Source organism: Lagenorhynchus albirostris, chromosome 9, assembly GCF_949774975.1.
Source record: "Lagenorhynchus albirostris chromosome 9, mLagAlb1.1, whole genome shotgun sequence".
Classification (NCBI taxonomy): domain Eukaryota; kingdom Metazoa; phylum Chordata; class Mammalia; order Artiodactyla; family Delphinidae; genus Lagenorhynchus; species Lagenorhynchus albirostris.
Genome location: NC_083103.1, coordinates 13301648 through 13327309, shown reverse-complemented (window position 1 = coordinate 13327309; position 25662 = coordinate 13301648). Strand labels below are relative to the sequence as shown.

At 49.4% G+C, this 25662-nt stretch overlaps 1 protein-coding gene across 2 annotated transcripts in view; it reads right to left on the bottom strand.

Moving 5' to 3' along the window:
- LRP4 (LDL receptor related protein 4) overlaps window positions 1-18681 on the bottom strand; it is a 58210-nt gene extending 39529 nt beyond the window's left edge. The window contains exons 1-12 of one of the 2 annotated variants that reach the window (XM_060159252.1): window positions 18460-18681; window positions 5727-5873; window positions 4469-4585; window positions 3916-4029; window positions 3443-3559; window positions 2979-3107; window positions 2623-2742; window positions 2096-2221; window positions 1354-1479; window positions 1030-1164; window positions 555-680; window positions 7-237 (exon numbers count right to left, since the gene is read on the bottom strand). In XM_060159252.1, coding sequence (XP_060015235.1) covers window positions 7-237; window positions 555-680; window positions 1030-1164; window positions 1354-1479; window positions 2096-2221; window positions 2623-2742; window positions 2979-3107; window positions 3443-3559; window positions 3916-4029; window positions 4469-4585; window positions 5727-5873; window positions 18460-18511 — 1540 coding nt within the window. In that variant the 5' untranslated portion in view covers window positions 18512-18681. The other variant, XM_060159253.1, reaches the window with a different exon arrangement.
- Window positions 18682-25662: the final 6981 nt, after the last annotated feature.

Below are 25662 nucleotides of genomic sequence, written 5' to 3'. Positions count from 1 at the left end.
GCCTACCTGGGCTCTCGAGCCCTGTAGACACAACCTCTTCCACATTGCTGCCATTGAGGTTGGCGCGGAGGATCCGGTCCAGGGTGACATCGGACCAGAAGACAAGCTCACGCCGGTGGTGGAAGTCGAGGGCGATGGCGTTCTCCAGGTTGTTGAGCAGCAGTGTGTACTCAGAGCGGTGCGGCAGCACCTGCCGGATGTCGATGCGGTTGGCGAACAGTAGCACAGGCTCCGGCCCTGGGACGTGGCATAGAAATGGGGCCCCCGCCAGGCTCCAGAGCTGCCCCTGGCAACATCAGCATGCACCCCCAGCTCCAGGGGGCCCCTAGCCCTCTAGGGCATGTCCCAAGCTGTTAGCATCAGTGCTAGAAGGGTGGGAGCCTGCAAAGTACACATCCCACCCCGGCAGGGTTTTGCTTGGGGCTCAGGATGCAATTCATAGCTCCATTTTACTGCAATGGAAACAGCTAACTCTCGGCAAATCTCCAAGCACTGGAGCACCTGGCTGCCAGGCTCAGCCTCTGCCCACCCAGCCAAATGCCAACACCCCTTACCCAGAGCCTTGCAGCTGCGCCGGTCAGGCCGGAGTTCGTAGCCTGCTTCGCACCAGCACTGGAAAGCCCCCTCGCTGTTGGTGCAGCCCTGGCTACAGTACCCCTCCTCGGCACATTCATTCACATCTGTGAGGACGGAACGTGGTCAGGAGATCTCTGTTCTGCCATCCTCCCACCCCAACTGCCCAGCTGATGAGCTGCTTCCCTGCCCACATACCCATCTACTTTCCAGGCCTAGTGGGAAGACTATATAACAAGCGGTCAAGGGCTTTGAGTTCACTCCGAGCTGGGCTGGAATCCCAACTCTGCTAACTCACCTCTCCGAGCTTCCGTTCCCCCACCTTTGAAATGGGAGGGATAACAATCCCTACCTCCCAAGGCTACTGTGATCATGATATGAGGTTACGCCCATCAAATGCCTGACCCATCGGAAACACAGCTGCCTGGCCCTGCTCCCACCCAGGCCCCAGCTCACCCTGGCACGTGCGTCCGTCCTCGATGAGCCGGTAGCCTGTGTGGCAGGTACACTGCACTGCCCCCCGCACCATCTGGCACTTCTGGGTGCAGCCACCATTGTTAACATTGCAGTTCTCCTCACCCGTCCGGGGCCCTGTGCCAGGCAGGCCAGAGATGGGAGTTGAGCCCAGAATCCTCCCCCAGACAGCCAACTTGGCATTCCACCTGGACCACGAAGAACAGCTCCTGAGGCTGCAAGAGGCACTGGGGAGGCTTCTCTTTGAAGCATATGGGCGGGGCTCAGCCACAAACCACGGGTGGGCGCGCCCGGGGGGACACTCACGGCAGCTCTGCTGTGGGCTTTCGTCGCTGCTGTCCCCACAGTCATTGACCCCATTGCACAGCTTCCTCTGCCCGATACAGCGCCCATTCCAACACAGGAACTGGTCCGAGGCACAGTGGGGGCTTCCTGGAGAGGGAGGGAGGAAAATGGGGAAGGAGGGAGGGAGACCCAGGTCACATCAGGGCAGGGCTTGGGTCAGCAAAAGGATGGGAGCCTGTCATTTCCTAGGGTGAGCTGGAGACAGATGAGACTCAAGGTGGGAGGGTCGGGGTCCAAGGCAGGAAACAGCTCAGACAGGGCTGGCTGAATGTCTGCATGTGTTTTCTCCCCAGGACACCGCAGTGGGATGGTGAGGGGTGTGGGACAGAATGAGAGAGCACATCCATGTGTCCGGCACCAGTGTGGCTAGGGGAGGGGGCATGGGGGCTGTCAGCCAGAGAGCAGTCCTTGCTCACGAGGCCAGAGCACTAGGCACCAGCCATGTGTGAGTTAAGATGTGAGAGGCCATTGAAACTCCCAGCCCTGATACTGTGTTCCAGGCCATGAGACTGCAGGTCAACAGATGCACCTGGATTTGACACTGGTAATTGAGAAGAGCAGGAAAAATCCAGGTCATGGGCAAGATCTGACTAAAGCATCACCTTGGCCCAAATGGAAAGGCAACAGTAACACCCTCTTCCCACCCCTATCCTCCAACCCACCTATGGGTTAACGGGCCTGGGGTACCCCTGGGAGACTCTACCTGTGTTCTCACAGTTCTCTTCATCGCTGTTGTCCGCACAGTCGTCCTCCCCGTCACAACGCCAGGACAGACGGATGCAGCGGCCTGACCGACAGCGGAACTGTTCCGCCGTACATATCGAGGTGGCTGGGCAAAGCAAAGGTCTAATGAAAGCCGGGCCCCACGTCAGCCCAAAGCACCACCCTGACACCCCAAAATGCGCTTTATGCCAGCACCCACGCCACTCTTCTTGACAGCAGTGTCACAGCTGGTCTATATGGCATCTCTGTGGGAATTGGAAAAAGGTGCCTTTTCCTCAAGACACTTTACTGCCATCTGCTGGAAACTGCCATGATGACTATATAAATCTACAGAATCATGGAAGATATGTCTACCGTGGAACTGGCATCCTTTGCACCTAGCACCTCTGGGCCATGCCCAACCTACACGACTGTACATGGTGGTCCTGTCCTAACTGTCTTCAAGCTTCACCGGTGGTGGCCTCTCTCTACTTCCAGCCCAGGCCTTCGGCACCGCCCCCCACTCACTGCAGTTGCGCTCATCAGATTGGTCATCACAGTCCGCGTCGCCATCACAGCGCCAGCCCGCGTTTATGCACAGGCCACTGTCACACATGAACTCCCCAGAGCGGCAGGGCTGGTGGGAGGCTGCGGAAACACGATAGGCTTCTGTCTCTAGCTAGTCCCTGCACCCAGTGACCCATGGCAGACCAGAAAGCCCCAGCCCCAGCACCCAGGCTCTTCTATCTTTGCTCAGTAGGGACCAGGGAAACCAAAAGCTTGTCCCCTGAGCTCCTGACCCAGGTGGCACCCGTGCCTTGCCACCCCAGGAGTTCCTCCCAGCCTGGCCTCCCCTCCCCCACCCAGCTGGCCAGAGCACTCACAGCAGTCAGACTCGTCCGACCAGTCTCCGCAGTCATCATCACCATCGCAGTGGTAGATATCGAGGATGCAGCGGCCGTAGGCACACTGAAACTCCTCCAGGTTGCAGGGGGGCACTGGCACTGCCGAGGCTGGAAGGAGGGCAGGGGCGGGGAGGGGAATACACTCAGTCCTGGACAGAGGAGAGGGGCCCTGACTCCTCAAAGGAGCAAGATGCTCAGACAAAGAAACCAGGTTTCATTTGGGATGGCCCTTATAGACTCCCATATTCTGGTGGACCAAAGGGAGACCTCCCTTCCCACCTGGGGAACCTGTTCCCTCCCTGGCTCAACCTAGGAGGAGCCGCTTCTTAAGAACCCACACTCCTTGCCCACTGTTCATGCACTCCTCAGCCTGGCCCCCAGCCCGTGGCATGGAGCTCTCTGCCCCAGCCCAGCCCAAGAGCCTGAGTTCTGGGGCCACTCACGACAGCTCTCCTCATCAGAGCCATCTTTGCAGTCAGTGTCGCCATCGCAGTACCAGTGCTCAGCGATACAGCTTCCATCGCTGCAGCGGAATTCCTTGTCGGAGCACTTGCGCATGTCTGGGGGGACGCAATGGGACAACAATCCTGCAGGAGCCCCACCGGCAACCCTCCTGCAATCCTCCCTGACTCCCATCCTCACTGCCCCTGGGAGTCTGACCCAGGCCCTGCAAGACACCACAGATTCGGTGCAGACTCCCAAGGGGAAAGCCGACGCCCTGGAGAGACTGGGCCTCAGGCTCCTATTCTGTGGTTCCGGGGGGGTCTGGCTGCTCTGCCCCTCCTGCTCTCCTCCAGCTGCTCCAGGCACCTGGGCAGTTCAAGGTTCGGGCAGTGCTAGAGCCCCCGCTGCTCTTTCTCCCCATGGCCATGCCATCCACCAGCCACCCCGCCTGCCTCCCTGGAGCCCCGCTCACCACACTGCTCATCGCTGTTGTCACCACAGTCGTTGTCACCATCGCAGTGCCACAGGCTCCGGATGCAGTAGCCATTCTGGCAGGGGAACTCGTCTTCCTCACACTCCCGCGGGGCTGTGGGCACAGAGCGGTCAGGCTGCTACAGGCAGTGGGGCCAGCGCCTGGGAGCCCAGCAGAGAGCCTTGCAGAGCAGAGCAGCCAAGCAGTTCTGATGCTTCCCAAGGGAGCCTAGGAGGTGGCTGTCTCCGGGGGCTTATCTGACCAAGAGAAGAGGTGGAAGGACAAGAGCCAAAGACCACGGGCTGGGGCATCATTTTCAAGTCTTTATTGAATTTGTTGCAATACTGCTTCTGTTTTATGTTTTGGTTGTTTTTGGCCGCGAGGCATGTGGGATCTTAGCTCCCCGACCATGGATTGAACCTGCACCCCCTGCATTGGAAGGCCAAGTATCTACCTCTGGACTGCCAGGGAAGCCCCTGTGGCATCATTCTCTGATTGAAAATTGTTTCCCAGCAGAGCTTGATGGAACCTGCCCAGCCCCGCCAGCACTCACGACAGTCCTGCTCATCCGAGTCGTCCTCACAGTCGTTGTCCCCGTCACACACCCAGGAGCGGCGGATGCACTTGCCATTGTCACAGTGAAAGTCAAGAGGGGAGCAGGTGGGTAGCACTGAGTCCGCGCAAAAGAAGGGAAACGAGTGTCAGTCTGGTGCACTTACTCAGGCAGGCTCAACCGGGCCAGAAATCCTTTGGTAACTCCCTGTCTGAATTACAGTCCTTCCTCACAGACTCCTACGCCTGCCCCCAGCTGATGGAGCACCAAGCAGAAACAGCAGTTAAGAAGCCAGAGCCTTCTCAGGGAGTGGTGGTCAGGGATTCAGAAGGCAGAAGAGCCCAAGGAGCTCAAAACCACTAGGAAAGCAGTTAAGGAAAACATGAAAAGACAAACAAAATTATTTTTCCCCATTTCCTCTTATCAAATGATGATTGACACACCTGGGCTCAATTTCAAGTTCGAGAGCTCACCACTTATCACACAAACCAGTTACCCTCTCTGAGCTACAGGTTCTTTGACTGTACAATGGGGATAATTATAATTGACTCAGCGAGGTCTTTTGACACCTCCAAAGTGCTACATGAAAGTGAGCCATTTACCATCATCACAATTAGCTAAACTGGTTAGGGTTATAAGGTCCGGGTTGCAGCTTCACTCTTCTGAGACTAATTAGCCTCCCTCAGATATAGGTGCTGCAGGGTGGGACTGCACCCCTGAATCCAGACAAGTAACTGGCTCAGGGGTAATATTACTACATATCCAGACAGGATACCCTAGCCTGTTGTGCATGTTACGACACTAGGGGAAAGGGGAGATTTCATGAGAATATGTGATTTCTTACAAAGTTTATGTTATTTGAAAAGGTGTGATTACAAAGAATACCAACATAAGAAACACAGAAATACTCGGCATCCACGTATAGTATGCACATTTTAAAATGCACAAATATGCAATAGATACACATATTCACATAAATACAGAGAGATCTATTTAATTAAAGAGACCACCTGTAATTTCAAATGTTTTCTCCTGTACTTGTTTCAAAGTTTGTTTTATTGGCCATACATGCATGGAAATATGGGAGGGCTGAAGCCATATATATTGTGAAGAAACCACCCATCTGTTAATATCTGTCACCCTCGAGAGAGTCCAACTCTGAGTCTGACACAGCTGATGCACAGAACAGGCCATCACACCTGTCCTTGCTCCCTCACACCTTCTACCACTTCCCAGCGTCCCATGGGGAGGTTCTTACTACATCCGTCCTCATCGCTGTGGTCCCCGCAGTCGTTGTCTCCATCACACTGCCACTGGGCGGGGATGCAGGTACACTCGCCGAGGGCACTCACTGCACACGTGAAGTGGCTCCGACCACAAGCACACTCGGGGCTGCTGGCTAGGCCTGGGAAGAGGGAAGAGGAACCAGTGAGGGCTCAGCTCCCACGCAACCAAAGCCCATTCCAGGGGGGCAAGGTAGAGGAGCCAAGTCTAGGAGCACCGTCACCTAGGAGGCCACAGTGATGCTGCAGGGAGGTGTGGACCATATAATCGTGCCTTCCCCCTCCTCCAAGGCACAAATGGTCAAGAAGATACCCTCTGACTTTGGGCTCACGAACAGTCCAGTATCCCTTCTATGACAGGGTTTTTTTGCACACACCCCCAAAGGCCCAGGGACAAATGATGCCACCTAGAGGGCTGGTGGTCTTGAGGAAGGGGAGCCAGGGACAGCATGGGCCACGTAGAAAGGTTTCCATATCCTTCCCTCCAAAAGTAGGTGGAGTTATGGATGCCTTTGCCTCTATCCAGGACCAGGACATTGGCCAGGGAGAACAAGAAATAAGAGTGGAATTAAAATGCTGGAGCCCCTTTAGGGATAAGAAATCACACGAGGGAGCAGGGAGCAACAGGCGCTGCTGTGAGTCCCTGAGTTAGAACTCGCTTTAAGGAGGGTGACCAGGAGAAGCGGGACCGGGAAACCAGGCTGCCTCAGGGCAGAGCGACTGGGACCAGTCAGGGCCTTCTGGTCTGCGGGACCGGCCACAGCCTGGAGGAAGGATGGCAGAAGCAGCCCCTCCCGCAGCCTCCACAGCACGCAGCTAGGCTTCCCTATTGAGCATCCAGCTATCTGCCTGGCCAAGTCCCATGACCGGCTGCTGTGCCCCCTCCCCAGCGTGCCCAGCAGGATGCCCTGGGATGGCGTGTGAATGGCTCGGTGCCCCCGCTCCAGCCTCAGCTGGAACAAAGGGTTCTGCCAGGGTCACCCTCCCCCCTCCCAGCATTCATCTAACCCGCTGGGCTGCTGCAGCTGGGAAAGAAGGGGGTCACCTCTCCCTTGCTCATCTCCTCCGCTTGCTTTCTCCTCCCTTTCCTCCCCTCAGCTGGGCCTTGCCCTCAGGCTGGGCTGGAACAGGGAAGGAGTCAGCTCCCGAATTGCCATCCCGCTTCCTTTCCTGTTTACAGGGCCCAGCTTCTCTCTCGGCTCATCTCCTTGACTACATCCTCACCTTGTATTATATTACTCAAGCCAGCTTAGGGTTTAGGGCCCAGAATGAAAGGGTGGACTGTTATTCCCACCAAAAGCAAAAGGGGAGCCAAAGACCCCTCCCTCTCCACTTCAACCCCAAGGATAAGTGTAAGCATAAAGCAAGGGCCCCTAACCTGCAAATGGATGGGAGGGACGGCCAACCTTTGGTATCTGTGAACCCCTGAAACGACAGGCAAAGTGTACGTTTCTGGAGTGAAGGACCACAGCTTTCACCCGATCTTCAACTGAGGCCTTGCCCTCCCCCTCCACATGCTAAGGGAATCAGCTGCCCTAGAAAAGATGCAGGATTTCCTGCAGAAGCCACGGGAATCCATCTGAAAGGGGCAGCATCTCTATACCTCATAGGAAGGCCCCACTCCAAGCCCAGCACTCCTGTCTCTCCAGATCTCTCTGCAAGTACAGGACAGAGGATTCTTCCCAGGGAAGCACTGAAGACCCAGTCCCATCCTCTTGGGCCTGTTCTGAGAGCACTGAGAAGGGATGAGGGCTTTTTTCACTCAGACCCTGGGCACCAGAGCCTGAGGAACTTTTGTAAGTTTGACCAGCTCATCACAGCGACAGGCACTGCTTTAGGGAACTCTGGCTGGGATGAAAGAGCAATGACTAAGTATTCCAGAGGACTCCACGCCATGGGGCTCACCACCAACACGCTGACCTCTTTCTCGGGGAAGAATGGTGAAGAGGAAGAATAAGGCTAAGAATAAAGCTAAAAGTCATCCCAATGAGGGATGATTTTTCTCCTTCATTGAAGACTGGCCTCAGTTGAAGATTGGGGGCATTTGGCAATGCATGATGACGTTTTGGTTGTGATTGGTGGTACCGGCAGCATCTAGAGGATAAAGGCCACAGATGCTGCTAAACATCCTACAATGTACAGGGCAGGCGCCCACCACAAAGAAGTTATCCAGCCTGAAATGTCAACGGAGGTTGAGAAATGCTGCTAGCCACGCACAGCAGGGAGCGGGGCCACACTAAGGAGGAGATCAGGGTGAGGGGGTGACAAGAATGGAGAGGAAGAGGGGGCACTGGGGGGAGAGGAGGAGGAAGCACTGGACCTGGAGCGCACAGAGCTGGGTCCCACTGACCAGCTGTGCCCCCTTGTACGAATCCCATAGCCCCTTAGCCTGTTTCCTTGTGTGTAAAAAAAAGCCGCAAGGGTTGGACATGAAGATAAATGTGAAAGAGGCTAACCTCCTGCCTGGGAACACCAAGGATGCTCCAGAAATGCATGCTGGGGGTGTGCAGGCATGAGGATTTGGGAGCTAGCTTTTTCTGAAAGGCCTTGACTTTAAGAACCTCAGTACGAGGATCAGGAGATCAAGGACAGCAGCATTTCAGGCTGCATGCAAGTCAAAAGGAATCCACAAGGTAAAAGCAGAGCCTTCAGGGTTTTGTTTAGCCTCCCCCCGCCCCCCCCCCCGGCCCCCTTTTGGCTGAGTGATAGCAGAAGTCCTGAGTTTCCCCTGCAGACTTCAGGAACAAAGCATTCCATCCAGTGGGCATCAAGTTAGTTGCTGAAGAGTCATGACTTCCTGCATGTCAGAGCAACATCTGAAGGTCAGGCAGCCGGCGACAGGCAAACTCTTGGCTTGGGTGTTCATACAGTAAACAGACACATTATACTCCAAACCCCAGCTCTTCTGGACAACTGCTGCCCCTCTGGGATCCTGGGAGGTGGAATTCTGCCTTTTCACTCAAGTCCTGGCTGTGATCATAAAGGACAGCTTTTAACCCTTCTTAACGAAAAGAATGGTGAGTGAAGAAAGGATACAAATGACTGCGGGTGGCAAAACGCGCTCTTCATTTTAAGAAGTGTTCAGTTAGAACACTCAGCTGTGCTTCTGGCCTGGAAAGCTATTTGCCAGCCACACTGCAAGCTACCGTGGCCTCAAAGGGCATGGAACCTTCAACCTAATGCAATTCAACATGGAAAAGACCTCCTCCCAAAGTGTTCACTATCCCTGATCATCAAGTTAGTCAGCTTTTAGGATACATGGTAATGTGCTCATAGGGCCTTCCTGGGAGGTTAACCAAAATCTCAGCCATCTGACCACTTTCTCACTGCTTTCTTCGGAAGGAAAGCAGGGAAACGCCCATCTGCTTACACTACCAGACACAGTGTAATACGTGAGAGAACACAGATTCTTGAGTCAGAGAGGCTGGAGTTCAAGTCCTGGTTCTACACTAACTCTAGAGCGTTGAGCAAGTTAGTTAATGCCTCTGAGTCTCAGTTTCCTCATCCATAAAATGGGAATCACAACAGTTCTACCACAAAGGGTTTTGTAAAGATTAAATAATCCATGCAGACTGCTTAGCGCAGGGCTGGCACACAGCAAAAGCTTCATAAAAATACAGCCATCGTTTACTGAGTACTTACCATGTGCCCTCCAACTACTTTTCTAAGTGCTTTTCTTATGCCACATCACTGAATGCTCTCAACAACCCTGGGAAGTGGCACTGTTATTATTATCACCACCTTACCGTTGAGGACACTGAGACACAGGGAGGGGAAGTCTGTTGACAGGTCACACAGATACTAAGGGTTGGAGCCAGCATTCACACACAGGCAGGTCAATTCCAGATCCTCTGCTCTTAATCTCTTCATGAATACTGCCTCCTAATAAGTGGTATTGCTATTATGAGAATTTCCAATACCCTGAGATCAAAAAAGGGGATTTATGACACTGGGATTTTGGGGTCCTTCTTTCTGCATTCTGGATTGGCAAATGTGCGGTGAGTTTATGGATCTCAAGCAGTGACCTCTCCTTCTGGCTACTGCTGAGGCTAAAGGCCAATTTCCCTTGCCCTAAGGTAAAGTAGTAAAGCAAGGAGAGTATGGAACCCTAGCCCTTTGAAAGAGTGCCTCGGTACTGTGTGGGTCCAGAAAAGGGCAGGGCTTTAGACAACAACTGATTATGTTTTGCAGTTTTTCTTGACAGTCTGCAAGCTACTTCTGCATACACACTTGCGTTCTCGTTTAATCATTACAGGACTACCCATTTGATTGGTAAGATCACCTACTTTGGCCCAGGTCATGGGGTGAGTAGGAGAGCCAGGATGGCAGCCCCATTCGGACCCTTAGACCAATATTCTTCCCTTAATATGATCTCAGAATCTGGACTTTCAATAAAGCTTCCCACTGATGCACACTCAAGTTGGAGAGGCACTGCTGGGAATTCCCCTGGCTGTCCAATGGTTAGGACTCTGTGCTCTCACTGCTGAGGGCCCAGATTCGATCCCTGGTCAGGGAACCAAAATCCCACAAGTCACGAGGCACAGGCAAAAAAAAAAAAAAAAAAAAAAGAGAGGCACTGCTCCCGATCACTCCACAGAAAGCTCAGCTCAAGGTGGACCACACCTGTCACTTGGAGGCCCAAGGTGTACAGTGACTATACACAGCTACAGAGCAGCTTTTTCAAGTTGAACCAGAAATGAGAAGGCTTAAGGGGTGTTCTGTGAGTGTTGGGATACGACAGCTACCCCAACGTGGAAGGGATTACAATGGGAAAGGGAGGAATCATCACTCATGTAAGTGAAGGATGTTTTATTTCATAACATACCAAAGCTCTCTTCTCTTCTCCTAACAACTGGCAGCAACGGTGAAGATATAAACATTATTTAATGAGGATAAGTTATTTGGAATGACTTTGAACTACATCCAGACCAATCAAGGGACCAATCCACTGATTTCAGCTCCTTGGGCAGCTTACTCGGTAAGCGTCTCTCACTGAAAGGGAAGCCCATGCAGCAAGACAAGACTGACACAACTGAAAGGGGTGACAGCCAAAAGCCATACGGAAATGGATCTAGTCTCACCCAAGAGATACCTGCAGTCTGGAGAGACTCGGGTAGCTATACAGCCACTGTTTGAGAGGACAGAGCCTGCACAGAAAACATTGGAACCAATACCAAACAAGGTAAATGGCTGGCAGTAGAAGGAGGCCAGAACATGAACCCTTTCTTGATGCTGCCCCACCTGGACCCACAAAGCCCCAGCTGAATTGAAAGCCCCTGCTGTGTGCCCCAGAGGCCCTTGGTGTCTCCTCTTACGGTAGCATTTAGCTCACTGTGGGACCATTGTTCACTTACTAGACCAGAAGCCTCTTGATGGTTGGCATTGTATGATATAGAGCTTTGTATTTGTATTCAGTGCACAGTTCAGGGATTGGTACGTAGTGATGATCAATGTAAGTTTGTGAAACGAATGAATGACACATTCCATTAGAATCTTGTGACAGTTGGGAGTCATAGGAAAAGAGAAGCCCAGAATATGAGAAATAAAAGTGGTTATTTCCTACCTACCCTATACTCAAGAAAACAGGAATCTTCTTTTTAAGGTGGCTTCCTAGTTCTATCCAGCTTAAGTTCACTCCTTTCTCCAACAAGAGTTCCTTTCACTGGCTGTATTATCAAGCTGTGATACTGACATGCTGTGACTCTCCTTATTTCTGTCCCTAGATCCCTAGAGGCCAGCCTTACCTGGTTTGAAAATCTATCTGATAAAGTCTTCTCCTAGTGGGCCCTCTCTAAAGTGATACTATAAATCACATGATTATTGGTCCCAACAAGGTCAGCCTTCTCTTGCCAATTTTAAACACAGAAAAGAAGTCCTTAATGGTCAGCTTCCAAAGTTATGAGGCAGAAGAGCATAGTGTTAAGAACATGGAAACAAAACTAAGCTAATTCCTGGCCATTGGACCAGGTATAATCTCTTTATACCTTAGTTTTTCATCTGGAAAATGGGGATAATAAGAGCCCCTACCTCCCATGGATATTATGAGAATTGAATTACTTAATTCATAAAAAGCCCTTAGCATAATGCCTGGCATATACTAAGCTCTTGATAAATGGTAGCACCTACTATTGCTATTATAGAATTTGACTCATCCAGACTGTCTTATCCATCCACCCCATGATTAAGCCCTAATATTTCAGGGCTTGAGATGTCGAAAAATCCAACTGTGCGCCAAGCTGCAGTGCTGTTCCCATGGGTTAAGCTGGTGGCATGAGTGACCACAGGAAGAGGTGGGAGAGAGTCTTGTGGCAAGAGTCCTGCTTTACTGCCCTTCTCTGGGGGAGCTTGAAGTACATGGTATCCTTTATCCTTACCTAATTTATCATCAACCAATTCTTAGGAGGCAAACATAGAAAAGAGCATTTAGAACCTAAATTACAGAGCAATTTAGAAATGGATTAGTTTCCTTTTTTATGAATTGGGGGTAATAATAGTACCTATTTCATAAGGTTGCTGGGAGGTTTAAATGAAATAATACATATAAAGTAGCTATTATACATAATACATAAGCAGCTATTATTTTTGTGGTTGTTGTTGTTATCAACCCCATCATCTTCATCTGTGTCCTCTCTCTCAACCCAGTAATGTAGCTGCATTGCCATACAGGCTTCTTACCCTGCCTAGAAGCTTAGTCAACAGATTTCACAAATCCAACAGGGACTGAATGTGGCTGTGCTCTCTGAGGGGCTGCTCAAAGTACTGCTTTCCTCTCCCCTTACATCTCAAAACCCAAGATCCACAGAGTAACATGTGGCTTCAGGGAGCAACAAACCATATCTCCCCTTGTGGGAGCTTTTTTAAGCCTCACTCCATCAAGAAGCACCTGAAAGGTAATTCTCATAAAGAATTATGAGAATTGGGATTCCCTGAGACGATGAAGACCAAAAACACAGAGGAGAGGGCAATCTAAGATAAAATACAGACAGTCCCGACCAAGACATTCTGGTATAGCTTAGATACAGAAGATTCTATGCTAAGAGGCAGTATGGATTAGAGAGTTAACAGCTTAGGCTCTGGGTTCAAATCCTAGGTCAGTTACTCACTAGCTGTGTGAGAGCAAATGGCCTAAGCCTTAGTTTCCCATCTGTAAGACAGGAATCTAACAGAATCTACCTTATAAGGATATGGTGAGGAGCAAATGTGATAAAACACGCTAACACCTGGAGTGCCAGCAATACAGCAAAAGATTCACAAATGTGAAATGCCCCAGAAATACATTTGTAATTTTTAGACCACACGTCCCCAGCTTGTTGGGCAAAAATGGTCACCAGAGATCACTCCCAGAGGAGCAGAAATTCTCATTTGGGGGAGGTATATTTTAAAGTCATTCACTTTTACTGCTTCTCTGAACCTGTGGTTGAAATTTCTCATTTAAACTGACAGTGAGTATGGCAGGGGAGTGGAAAAAGGAGGGAAATCCCCTTTCTTATTTACTAGGCTTATGGATATTAGAACCTGGCATCTGTATTTGGTTTCCAGAAGGCTGTAGTCCCTAACAGTGAAACTATCTCTTGTCCTCATCCATGCCACGGTGACAGTCGGGTTCCCAAGGCTGGGGCCAACGAAGGGAACATTTGGAGCATTTCCCCCCCACCCCTGCCCTGCAGGCCAGGCAGGAAGCGGAGCTGCAGAGCAAGGAGAGATCACTGGAGGTGCTTCCAACCTCAAAGCTTCTTTATTTCACGTGCTAGTCAGGTGTTTCTCCCAATACCCGAATCTGTACCTGCCTGGCCCTACACCCAGATGGGACAGGGGGAGGGACCCTCTCCTCCAAAAAGGTGCTGCCTGGAGCCAGGAGCTTCCCGGCCCCAGAAAACCTCCGGTGATAAATTATGCAGCAGCACCTTTGTGCTGCCTCTCAGCCAGATGGGAGGTTTGCTCCCAGTCTTTTGTTTCCGGCTTTGCTCGCAACTCCGATCCTCCCTGGCTCAGCACAGAGGTGAGGGGGGAGCTCCTGTAGGCCATGTCCGGGCTTGCAGCGAGTCCCGAGTCTCCGGCAAGGCTTTTCCCAGCTGGGGCTCAGGCAGCGCCCTTCCCCTTCTCACTCTAACCTGAATGGGCAGGGGAGCAGAGCATTAGGGAAGCTTGCAGGCAATCCACTCAGCTGTGAGCAAGGATGGGAATGCCTACGTGCCGTGAAAGAATAAAGTTTGCTCAGAAGGGCGTAAGAGGTGCCCAAGGGCACCAAGGATGTTTGCTTCTTGCTAAATCAAAAATGCAGAACAGAAAATGGAGTCAAACGACAGCCAGGGAAGCTAGAGAATCAGCTCTTTTGAACGGCTGCTCTTGGTTATGGTCAACTTTCCGCAGCCCCCAAAACCATCACATCTCTGGCACCAACTTAAATGGAAGAAACAAAGAGACAACAGGGGTCAAACTTGGGGGTGGAGGAGCTGGGGGCTGGGTGGGGGGAGGGAGGAGCGAGTCTTGGGCTTGAGACCTGAATCAATTATCCTTGCACGCTGACAGGATTCCTGATTGAAGACAGTAGTCATGAAGGAAGGCAGCTCCCCAACGCCCGGCCCCCAAATTGGGGCAATTACTATCTTATGAGCTCTGGGGCCTGACTCCTTTCCCAGGCCAGTGGGAGGGAGAGCTTGGAATTCTAAACTGTTCCAGCTACAAGAGACCTCAGCCAGCACCTCTCACCCCGGGTCACAGCAACCTTAGGGTGAGATGCCTGGCTGCATCCCTGACCACAATGCTTTTAACAGGGAAGCTCTCAGAGGAAAGCCCCACATCCCAGGCCCTCTCCCAGGAGAACTAAGGCAGAGTGGGCCCCCTAGACTCATGGTATCGCTTAATCTCTTTTTTGAAGTGTGGACAGGATGGAAATATGCTTAGGTTTCATTAGGTTTTCAGGGGGGGAAAGAAAGGGCAAGATCTTTAAAAAAAAGAAAGCAAAAAACCAGCTGAAATGAAGGGCTGAGCCTCCATTTTAGCACATGACACTGTAGTATAACTACGGTTGTCTGGTTCCCCGAGTCCAAAGGCAAGAACCGTCTCTAATCCACTTCTGCAAGCATGCTAACAAGCAACTAACATTTACCCAGACCTGTGGTAACAGAGTAGTTGTCAGATTCTGTGCCAAATGGTTTGAACATACTATTATTTCATTTAATTTTTACAATATCCTCACATGATAATTTATTACTACTCCACCCCCGCCCCCCACTTACAGATATGAACCCCGAAGTTCAGGGTGATAAAGTGTTTTGTACAGGGTCACAAAGATGTGGCGAAGCCAAGATTCAAACCCAGGCCTGCCTCTGCTTCTTGATCACAGAGCTATGTATGCAGTGATTAGATTAGCACTTGACAAATGTGTGTCTGGGGAATGAATGAACAAATGAATGGGTGCAGAGCCCAGTTTAGGGAATGCTCCTGAGTGTGCTGGGGAGAAGGAACTGACCCTGTCAGCTCGAAGCTGGAAGGAGAGAGGCAAGTACAGGCATTCATCAGAGCTATTTATAGGGCCAAAGCCTGGCTCTGCCAGCCAACCAGTTGGCAGGAAGGCTTTCCTGGGATATTGAATCCCACCAGGCTGAGAAGGGGAAAAGGTCTTCCAATGCTGAAGCTGAGATGGTAATCCAGACACAGTCTGGGGCCAGATGCCCCATGTCCAGGCAACTGTGACAAAACTCATGGCTAAACTGCGTCAAGGAATGTAGAGACTGTGGCTGGAACAGGCTAACAGACCTAGTCAGCCATGGGCATGGAACTGTCTCGAAATTATGAGATGTGTCCAATCACAAAAAAAGACAAGACTACTTTTTAAAGTAGTCTCCAAAATTCTGTTCCTATTTTGGAAGCCCCTAGAATGAATCTTCTCTTCAAAGGAGAAGCAACATAGCCAGTCTCTCCCATTTTCCTTCTTCTTAGGGATCAAGATTAGCAGTCAATCCATAGAAAGAATGAGAAAGACGTGTAAAATGTCCTGTCCTTTGTGATTTCCTGTGTTCTCTGTTGGCCCAGAAAATGGACATGCCCAACGTGCTCTGTATCAGACATGGTCATACTCAGTTCCCTTGCACCTGTCATTCCTAATACCATGTGCCAGTCCCAAAGATGTTATCTGATATGCAACAGGGGACGGAAGAGGAAATCCAAAGTCAGTGACAAGCCAAGCATCTTTCACAAGTCCAGTAAGATCAGGGACAAGGTCAACCAAGCACCATGAAAACACCAGATGGAAAAGAAACCAGTCTCAGCTCCACTCATTTGCACTCATCCTCAGATATAACCCTCTATCTACCAAAGCTTACCTGGAAGAGATCTCCAAGACAAACAGGGTTTCCACTCTTCAAATGGTGGTGGATTGTCTGAGGCCTCACGTCAACCCTCAATAGGCAGATACCCAGGGCTATTACCAGCAATCAAGTTCCCTTCCAAAATCTTTAAGGTTGGAGTATTATATAGGCTCAGGCCAATCCCACAGGCTCTAGGAAAAGCCCCAAGTACTAGCAGCATCCAAATGAGCACCTCATATCTTATTGTCTTGAATTCATTCCTAGCGGAGGTCAGATCTGCCTAACTGATCTACTATGACACACTGTCTTCTCCCTGAGCCCCTGGAACATAGTGCGGGATCCTTGTGGTGATATTTTTGGTTGAGCGACTGCTCAGTCTCACTGGTTGATGAATCTGTCCCCTCCAAGCCTCTGAGGATGGCTCAGTATCAGGCCAGGCGAAGTTTAGATCTTGGTGCCATGGAGTGTCCTTATTCACATGCACAGAAAGCCTGCCATGCTTAGAAGTTTCCATTAAATATTTTGTCCTTAAAAAGAACCCAAATAGTTACCCAGAACCCTCCCAATCTTCTTCTGTGAAGCATAAAATATACATAATTTTCTACCCCCGTTCTCAATGCAGATGTAGTGTTAGGCAATTTTGACAGCTCTGGAGCGATAAAATCCTCTTGGCCAGTCTCAGCCCGGAACCTTCCAGCTCCCCTTTCCCTAGGGCAGAAGGCGACAATCTCCTCTCTGGCTTTGTTGGTATCCGTTTTGGCCCTTTTTTTTTTTCAGTGCCGTGCCATTTCCCTTGATCTTTTTCAAAACTTCCTCCAGGGGGCCGAGAGGAAAGTTCCATCCTCTTCCCTTGCAGCCCGAAGGGGAAAAGCCCCCAAAAAGCATAGCTGTCCCTTTAAGGGGCCCATGCGGTGGGAAGAGCAGCTACATTCCTACCCCAGTAGGGCCGCTGTCCCGACACGCCAGAGAGGCTGCAAATAACCTTCTAGGAGAGAGCTCGGGAGGGGGAGAGCACGGTGCAAAGAGGAACGTGGGTCGTCCAGGCTACTACTCCGAGAGGAAGAGTTAAGAGCTCGGTCGGCTTAGAGTGGGCATGGAAAAAGTCATTTAAAACCCACGGGTAATTTAAATACCAGACAAGAGAACCCTGTTTTGGATTTGGGAGGTAAACACCTTTAAAACAAGTGCTCAGGCATCTCCACGCCCCGCCAGGCAAGTTCCGAAATTTGCATTATTTCCACACGAGCTCCCTTTACGTTAAAGAACTGGCTCAAGGCCGTGGTCTACAGACCCCATTATTCTGAACCCCACCGCCTCATCCCAGCAGCGGGGAGAATGGGAAGATTCGTGTCTCCCCCGGCTGAACAGCGGTGGGTGAATAGGGTTGGGATTCAAAGATCAAAGTTCTTTGATCTTTGGGCACAAACTAGAGGCAGCTGCTAAATCACGGAGTGCACCCACGGTCCTAGCCGGCTGCGGAGAAACAGATTCCACTGGAGCCCTAATCACACACACCAGTTGCGTACCGGTACCAAACAAGTTATTAATAAGGAGCAGATGAAGCAGCAGTCCTGCTGCCATCCCTCCAGCTTCCCCGAGGGCCACCGCGCGGGCCGCGAGGCTGCCTTCTGAGGTTCGGCGATACCCGCCCAGCTATCCCGGCCAGGGCGGATCTGCGGGAGCCTTCCAGCAGTTTCTTCCCTATGTCCCTCCTCTGCCCCTTTTCCAACCCTGTTTCCCCCTCCCCCCCTCCGGGAAGGATCCAGGGCAGGAAGCTGATTGGTCACAACCAGGAGAGGGAACCCAAAACACCACTAAGTGAAGATGCTGCGAGCAGGCAGTGCCCAAGGACCCTCGGCGGGAGCATGGTCTGGGGTCCAAGGAACTGTTCCTCGAGTGGAGGAATCCCCAGAGCTCAAGTATTCAGATTCCTCTGGAGCCTCTCCGCAATCCGCCCGAGACCCCCAGCCCCTGAAAAGAGGGCTATTTACAATTTATGGTTTAGCGACCATCCCTCCCCGCCTCCCTTTCTTCGCCCACATTCATTCGCACCAAAGACACAGAGACCCTGTCTAAACCTGAAAAGGGAAGCACCCCAGCTCTTCAAAGAGCAGCGAGGGAAGGCGAGCGAGCGCCTGGGACCTTCCCCCCAGCCTGGCCCAGACCCGAGCCCGGAGTGCTCCTCCACCGCTGTCCCGTCTCGGACTGGAGGAGTTGTGGGAGCTCCCGGTCCCCTCCCCGGAACACAACCTCTGGGCTCCTGCTTGGAGTGAGGGCGAGGGGTCCCAGGCCCCAGCCTGCGCCGTCCCGCCCTCGGGAGGTGACTCCTGCCGCGGCCGGACCCAGGGAAAAACTTTCCCGCTGGGCCGGTCGGCGTAGGCGCGGCGGCGCCGCTTACCGTGTGCGCAGAGCAGGGCGCCAAGCAGCAGCGCGCCCCACGGTCGCCTCATGGTGCCGCCGCCGCCGCCGCCGCCGCCGCCGGCGCTCCCTGCCGGCCGGGGGTCCCGCCGGCTCCTGCGGGACGGCGCGGCGGAGGGTGTCGACGGAGGGTCCCCTAGGGGAAGCGTCCCGGTCCACGGTGGCGGGCGCGCCCCGCAAGTCTCCCTCCGGCCGCTGCCGCCTCCAGTGCTGCAGAAGCCGAAGCCGCCCCACCAGTGGATCCGGAGGGGGTGTCCCGGGCCGGGCCGCCCCGCCCCGCCCTGCCCCGCCCCCAGCGCCGCAGCCCCCGCCACGGCCACCACGCCTGGTCCCGCCCCCAGCGCCGGCCCGGCCCCTTTCCGCCCTCGGCCCCCGCCCCCGGTCCCCAGACCCCAGCCGCCGGCGCCTGCAGCGCTGGCCCAGCTCCTCTTCAAGCCGACCCCACGTTCCTAGCCCTCAAGAGAGCCCCCCTTCACTCTCCCCAGTACTACTGCTTTAAAGTCCTTAACTTAGAAAAGGTTTTATCCTAGCAGCAACTCTCGGATCCCGCTCACTCTAGTTCTGTGCCAGAGAAGTGCACCCAGGCTGACCCAAGTCGCCTGGACGTGACCCCGGCCCCCCTACCGGCCCCAAGTCCAGACTTTATTGATGTCTCAGAATACACAAGGCTTGCTAATGCATAATCCTCTCGGTCTTTATGGACATCAAACAAGGGGCATCAGGGGGCCTGGAGTGCTGTGTCTTAACTAGCGTTCTCACTGTCAAAATTCCTTTCCTGAGATTTTCTCCACCCCTCCCCCCACCCCCGCCTAGGCAGCGTTGTTCTAGAGCTAAATAATTCTACGACCTCCCCTTTTCGTTTACTCGTTTCCTGAGGTGGTTGTCTGGGTCCTGTCGCCCCCGCTCGGACGTCCAGAATTGGCCCAGACGTAGTTCCTCCTGGCTGTCTTTGTAAATCAGCGTAGTTAGCCTCTTCACCTTCTTTGACTTTAAGATCCTGGCAAGAAAGGAAGGGGGTAAGGAAGTAAGCCCTCGCTTGCAGTTGTATTCTCTCAGAGACCTCAGCCTCCTCCCAGCTTCAGTCTCTAGGGCCTTCTAGCAATATTTAACCTTTGGGTTAGTACATAAAGTTATAAATTCCTCTCTTGTCTTAGCTTTGTGGCCTACGCCTCTCCCCAGTGCATATTAATAATATGGATTAATTTTGTTACCACCTGCCATTTTCTAGGTTGAATCTTGTCCTGCTACTTTTGTCCAAGTCCCCAACTTCCTTAGAGTCCTGTATATCGCTTTTCCCTCCAAGCTGGTATGCCAACAGTTTCTGGCTTTGGATCATCTTCAATTTTGTTAAACCACTTTCTTCTCACTAGTAAATAGAATGAGGAAGCCCCAAATGCGCCATGTTAGCTGAGGGGAGAGTAATTTGTTACAGTGCAAAGAGGATATTGGGAGATTTCTCCAATGGATTGGTTGCCATTTCATCCTCGCTCGTCTGAAATTTTTCAAAGGCTTTCACTTCAAATTACCATCTTTGACCAAAGCTAACATTAACTTTGCAATAGCAAGGAAAAAATGCGTTGTTAACTGCTTCTTAGCCAGTATTTCTCTATTCTGTTTTGCCTAAAATTTTTATGCAGATGAAATGTTGAACTAACGTCACCATGGTAACAAATACCATGAGGCATTTTCTGTGTATGTAGTTCTTTTTGCCGACTGAAGGCGGCAGTCGAGTCAGGTCTGGCTTACTTGATCTTACTGCTAGGAAAAAGTCAACCTTTAAGGCCTATGTCATTTTAGCCTAAAATCCAAGGAGAAAAGGGTGAAAAAGTAGAGGCTGATTCTCAATCCCTCCTCCCCACAACGTTTTGATGCAGCCTTCGTCGGTCTCAAGGTTTCAATATACGTTGCTTACGAAGACTTGCTTTTTGACCTGTTGAGGAAGACCTTAGGATTCTGGAGAGCATTTTTTTTTTCCCACAATGAAAACTAAGGACATGTGGTATAATGAATACATTTGCCCCAAAAAATCCAGAACAGGCAGTCACCATACTTTCAATGTCAGGGGATTCAGAATTTATAAACAGTTTCCGCTCTGTATTCAAAAGACAGGTTCCTTTCCAGAAGGCATGATTTGTGTTGTTTTTCTGGGATTGAGGAGGAACAGGGAAGCTGGCTGTCCCTGTCTGACTCAGGCTCAAGAGACTGAATTTTCTGTGTGCATCCCGAGTCCTCCTCCTCCATGGTTCAGCACAGTTCTGGTGCACAGAGCAATCCCAGGCTGCTGTGAGTCACTGGGAATATCAATAGGGAGAAATGAACTTCATGCATAGTCCCTGGCTGGGTCACCCCCTAGGGTGAGTTAAGTCTTGGCTGTCAGAAACTGCTCTTGTGCCAGGAGTGCTAAGCCATATTTATTTTTACCAGTCCTCTCAGACTGTCTTGTTTGGAGTGAGAGATCCTGAAAAGCATGCCAGAATGGGCTGTTTGTCTCCCTTTTATTGTCCCCTGGGACATGCCCCTAGGAAAGTTGTAGGGGATTGCCAATTCCAGAAGTGTCTCAGAGACATTCGTTTCCTCAGAAACACCACCCCTTTCCTCATCCTTGAAGGACAGACCAGGGGACTGAATTTCTAAGATCAGAATATTGCCCTGAATTAGACCATCACTAATGGCCTTTTCAAAGGATACCCTGGGGGTGCTACAGAAACAAGATAGAAATGGGCACTATTTTGATCCAGTTGGGTTGGTAGAATCCTCTTACAACCCAGGCATCATTCAACAACCTGAATTCTAAACATAATTCTTCTAAAAGAGTAAAAGGTTTGACATTTCCACACTTTAAAACAGTGGTTCTTAATCAGGAGTGATTTTTGCTGACATGGGGCAATGCCTAGAGACATTTTGGGGAGTAGGTATTACTGGCAAATAATGAGTAGAGGCCATGGATGCTGCTAAACATCCTACAATAAGCAAGACATCCCTCCCCACAACAAATAATTATTCAGCCCAAAATGTTAATAGTGCTGAGGTTGAGAGACCCTGATTAAAAAGTTAAGAACATGAGTCTTAAAAAAAGAATTGCTCCATCTCTAGGATCACTTTCTTGTGTGAATGGAGGAAGGAGTTCTTAAAGCTATAGAATGGAAAACAAGAGAAACAAGAGAAAGCACAGCTAAAGGAAAGGAGCTAAAAGAGTCCTATACCTATCTGCCTAGGGATGCCTATTTCCAATATTAACTCACTTAGTGGGAGTAAGTATTTACTATGGGTATATTATGTGCCAGACACTGTAGTAAACAGATATATTGGGTCCCTGGAACTTACACTCTGATGGCTGGGGAGGCTACAAGTATACAGAGGCATTAAAAGAATGATCTCACAAATGAATTTAAAGCTACAAATGATAGGGGTGTTCAAGGAAAAGTACAGGGTTCTATGAAAGGATAGACTTGATTTAGATTTGGGGGTTCAGGGAAGGCCTGTCAGAGGCACTAACACTAGCATGCTGAGTAAGATTCATCAGGCTAAGTGTGGATGAGGTGGGTCTTCTAGGCAGAAGGAACAGTATGTACAAAGGCCCTGAGCCAGGAAAGATGTATAGAAAAATATAATTAACTTTTAGCAATGGTATGCTTTTATCTAGGTTCAGGGGGCTACTACTGGAGACCAGGAAAAAAGAAAAAAAAAAAGAAAGTATAAGGGAATAGTCTGATTTGCATTTTTGTGCTTCTTTAATTGCAAACCCTCCATACCACCACTTCAAGTACCAACACTTTTCACGTTCCAGCTCAGCAGTAGTATTTGAGCCAGGATCTGGGTACCATGGCTGATTCAGTTCCCTGGCATAACTTGGGACACACCCTGAAAAGTGGGACTTCCTAGATATATTTTTTTAATCTCCTGGAAGCTTGATAGTCACACACCTGGCACGTATAAATAGAGCTTTTGCAGCAAACATGTCAGTATGTCTTGCTTATTTCAGTAGTAAAGATGAATTTAGAATGGTGGATAAACAAATGGATCAATGAATAAATACTCATTTAGTAACAAACATGACTCAAGCATCTATGTAAATGGTCTGTTTCACACATGCCCCTTTATAATTCACTTTCTACACAGCAGCCACAGTGACTTCCTAAAAAACAAATCAGGTCATGTTATTACCAGGCTTAAAACCTTCCAATGGATTCCTACTGCACTTAGAATAATAGCTGTACTTCTTACATGTCCTTTGAGGTCCTTCATGAGCTGGCCTTTGCCTAATTCTTTGACCACTTTTCCCCTTACTCATTCTACTCTAGCCACACTGGTTTTCTTTCAGCTCTGTAACATGCTATCATTTCTTACAACTTTTGCACAAGCTGTCTCCTCTCTTTAGAATGCTGTTTCCCCAGACCCTTCCATGGCCACTCCCAGCTCAATGTCATAGCCTCAGAGCTTACCATCTTGCATTTGCCTTGTTCTCACTCAGCCTTTACCCTGTTTTATATAGGAGATTGGATAAGGGTTCCTGAAAGTGGTACCATTTTGCCAAAGTCTTAGAGGATGTGTAAGAGTTTACTAGGCAGAAAATGTGGGAGAGGTACATTCTAGGCAGAGAGAAGAGCTTATCCCAAAGCAAGAGGGTGTGAAAGAGCTCAGTATGTTTGGGAATAGTGAGTAGAAAGGCGTACCTAGAGAATTAAGTGTGTAGGGAAGAATAAATGGCACAGTGGCTGGAAAAGTAGGTTGGGACCCAACTGTGAAGGAATATATATGTCTGCATGTTAAGGAATTTCGATTCATCCCAGTAATGGTGAGTTAACAATGTTTTTAAAGTAAGGCAGTAACATGGTCAAATTTAACATTTAGAACAATAAACTCTTGTAACAATGTAGAGGATGGCTTGGGGGAGAAAAAATAGACACATAGACTGCGGCTTTTTGTCCTAAGAGTCTAAAGCTTGGGAACTTCCAGTTCATCCAGTTCATATCCTAAGTTTATTTAATGATTCCAAGTAGATTCCCTCTCATCTTCCTGAGCTAGTTACCTTAGCTTGTCTACTTGCAGCATCTTCTCTATGCCTTTTGTTGAGTTAGTTGCTTTTTTTTCTGGGTATTTCTTAATATGGTGATCTGTCACACATAGTATTTAGGTGTAAGGAGGTGATGCCAATGCTTTCTGATTGATTTTTAATCTCCTTCTCAATGATGCCTTGCCATTTGCTGGCCTTTTTATTTAATAAATTTGTTTCATGAACTGGTTCCTGTGAGGCAACCATAAGTCCTGTGGATTGGATGGCTTTCATTTTCTAAACTTTTAATCTAAAGTGGGGAAAAACGTCTATTTAACAGGCATGTATTCTGTCAGGCACTGTGTATGATTCTAGAAACTTAAAGATGAATGAAGACTGTCTCTGACCTCCAGGAACTCAGAATCTAGTAGGATAATTCAAATTGGGTTTTTTTTTTAATGACATAAATATTTTTAAGTCTACTTTTAAAAATATTGGTTCAATTTCATTTCCAGTCCTTATCCACATGCATAACCTGTGTACATTAACATTTATAGAACACTCCACCCAACAATAGGGTATACATTCTTTTCAAAGAGCACCCAGAACATTTACTAAGGCATATTTACTAAGGTAGTCCATATTCCAGATCATAAAACAATTCTCAATAAAGGCAAAAAAGATTCAAGTCATATAAGTTTTCTCCAGGTATATCTGACCACAGTGGAATTAAACTAGAAATCAGGGACTTCCCTGGTGGTCCAGTGGTTATGACTCCACATTTTCACTGCCAAGGACCCTGGTTCAATCCCTGGTCAGGGAACTAAGATCCCACAAGCTGCACAAAAACAAACAAACAAAAAACCAGAAACACCTTTGGAAAATCCCCCAATATATGGAAATTTTGAATAATACACTTCTATATAACCCATGGGTCAATGAAGAATTCCAAAGGAAAATTAGATAATGTTTTCTATTTTAGTTTATAAATTTAAATGTTTATAAAAGTACAAAATCACATTTTTGAAGATTGGAGTTCTTTTTGTGGGAAGATTTTTAACTAAAAATTCCATTTCTTTATAAATATACAGCTTTTCAGGTCGATCTTTGTTGCTAAGTGCAGGCTTTCTCTAGTTGTGGCGAGCGGGGGCTACTCTTTTGTTACGGTGTGTGGGCTTCTCATTGCGGTGGCTTCTCTTGTTGCGGAGCTCTAAAGCACAGGCTCAGTAGTTGTGGCGCACGGACTTAGTTGCTCCGTGGCATGTGGGATCTTCCCAGGCCAGGGCTTGAACCCGTGTCCCCTGCATTGGCAGCCGGATTCTTAACCACTGCGCCACCAGGGAAGCCCCCCATCTGTTTATTCTTGAGTGAAACTTGTTAGTTTGGGTTTCAAGGAATTTTTCCATTTTACCTAATATGTTAAATGAGTCGTGTTGTCCTACTATTCCCTTAGTGAAAATGACACAAATAGTTATCGCTGTGCATGCTCCAGGACAGAGGAAGGCACAGCTAATTTTTGTGGGCTACCAAGAAGGATCAGAAAATCCTCCTCCGTTTTACACTACATGAAAGTGTAATTCCCAACTCTTTTTGCAGCACTGAAAATATAAAATAACAAGAAGGTACAAGTCTGTAATTGTCTTTGAGCTCCAGTTCAATTTAAGCCATGTCCTCTTAACCACTCTCTCGAAATGCATTAGTTTTCTTTAACTGCCCAAGAAATGGGAACATTTATTTTTCCTTGCAAATTCTCCCGAAGCTCTGGTCTGTTGACCTGTGGCAGTCCAAAATGATTGGTCTGTAAATAGCATTTTAAACTAAACATGTAAATCTCATACAGTGGCACCACACATAGTTTCTGCTTTGCTTTTATGGAAGGTAAGTCTTTGAAGAAGAGCCTAGTAGCTCAGCATGAATTTCATGACCTGCATTTCTTAGTAGCTACTTCGCCTTTAGCATCTTTCTGCTTGATGAGTTGATAAAAGCTTGTCCTAGTTTCTTGAACCTGCTTTGTAAGAATAAGTCATACTGCATTTTTTCTTTCTATTGTTTCCTTGACGTTTAAAACTATTTGGTACATTTATATTTGCTCTTCTGTGGTTTTCAATAACAGGGAGGATTTTCTTCCCTATCAGTCTCTTCATAGGTCCTCAGCAGAGCCAGAGATGTCTATTAATTTTCTCTTTATAA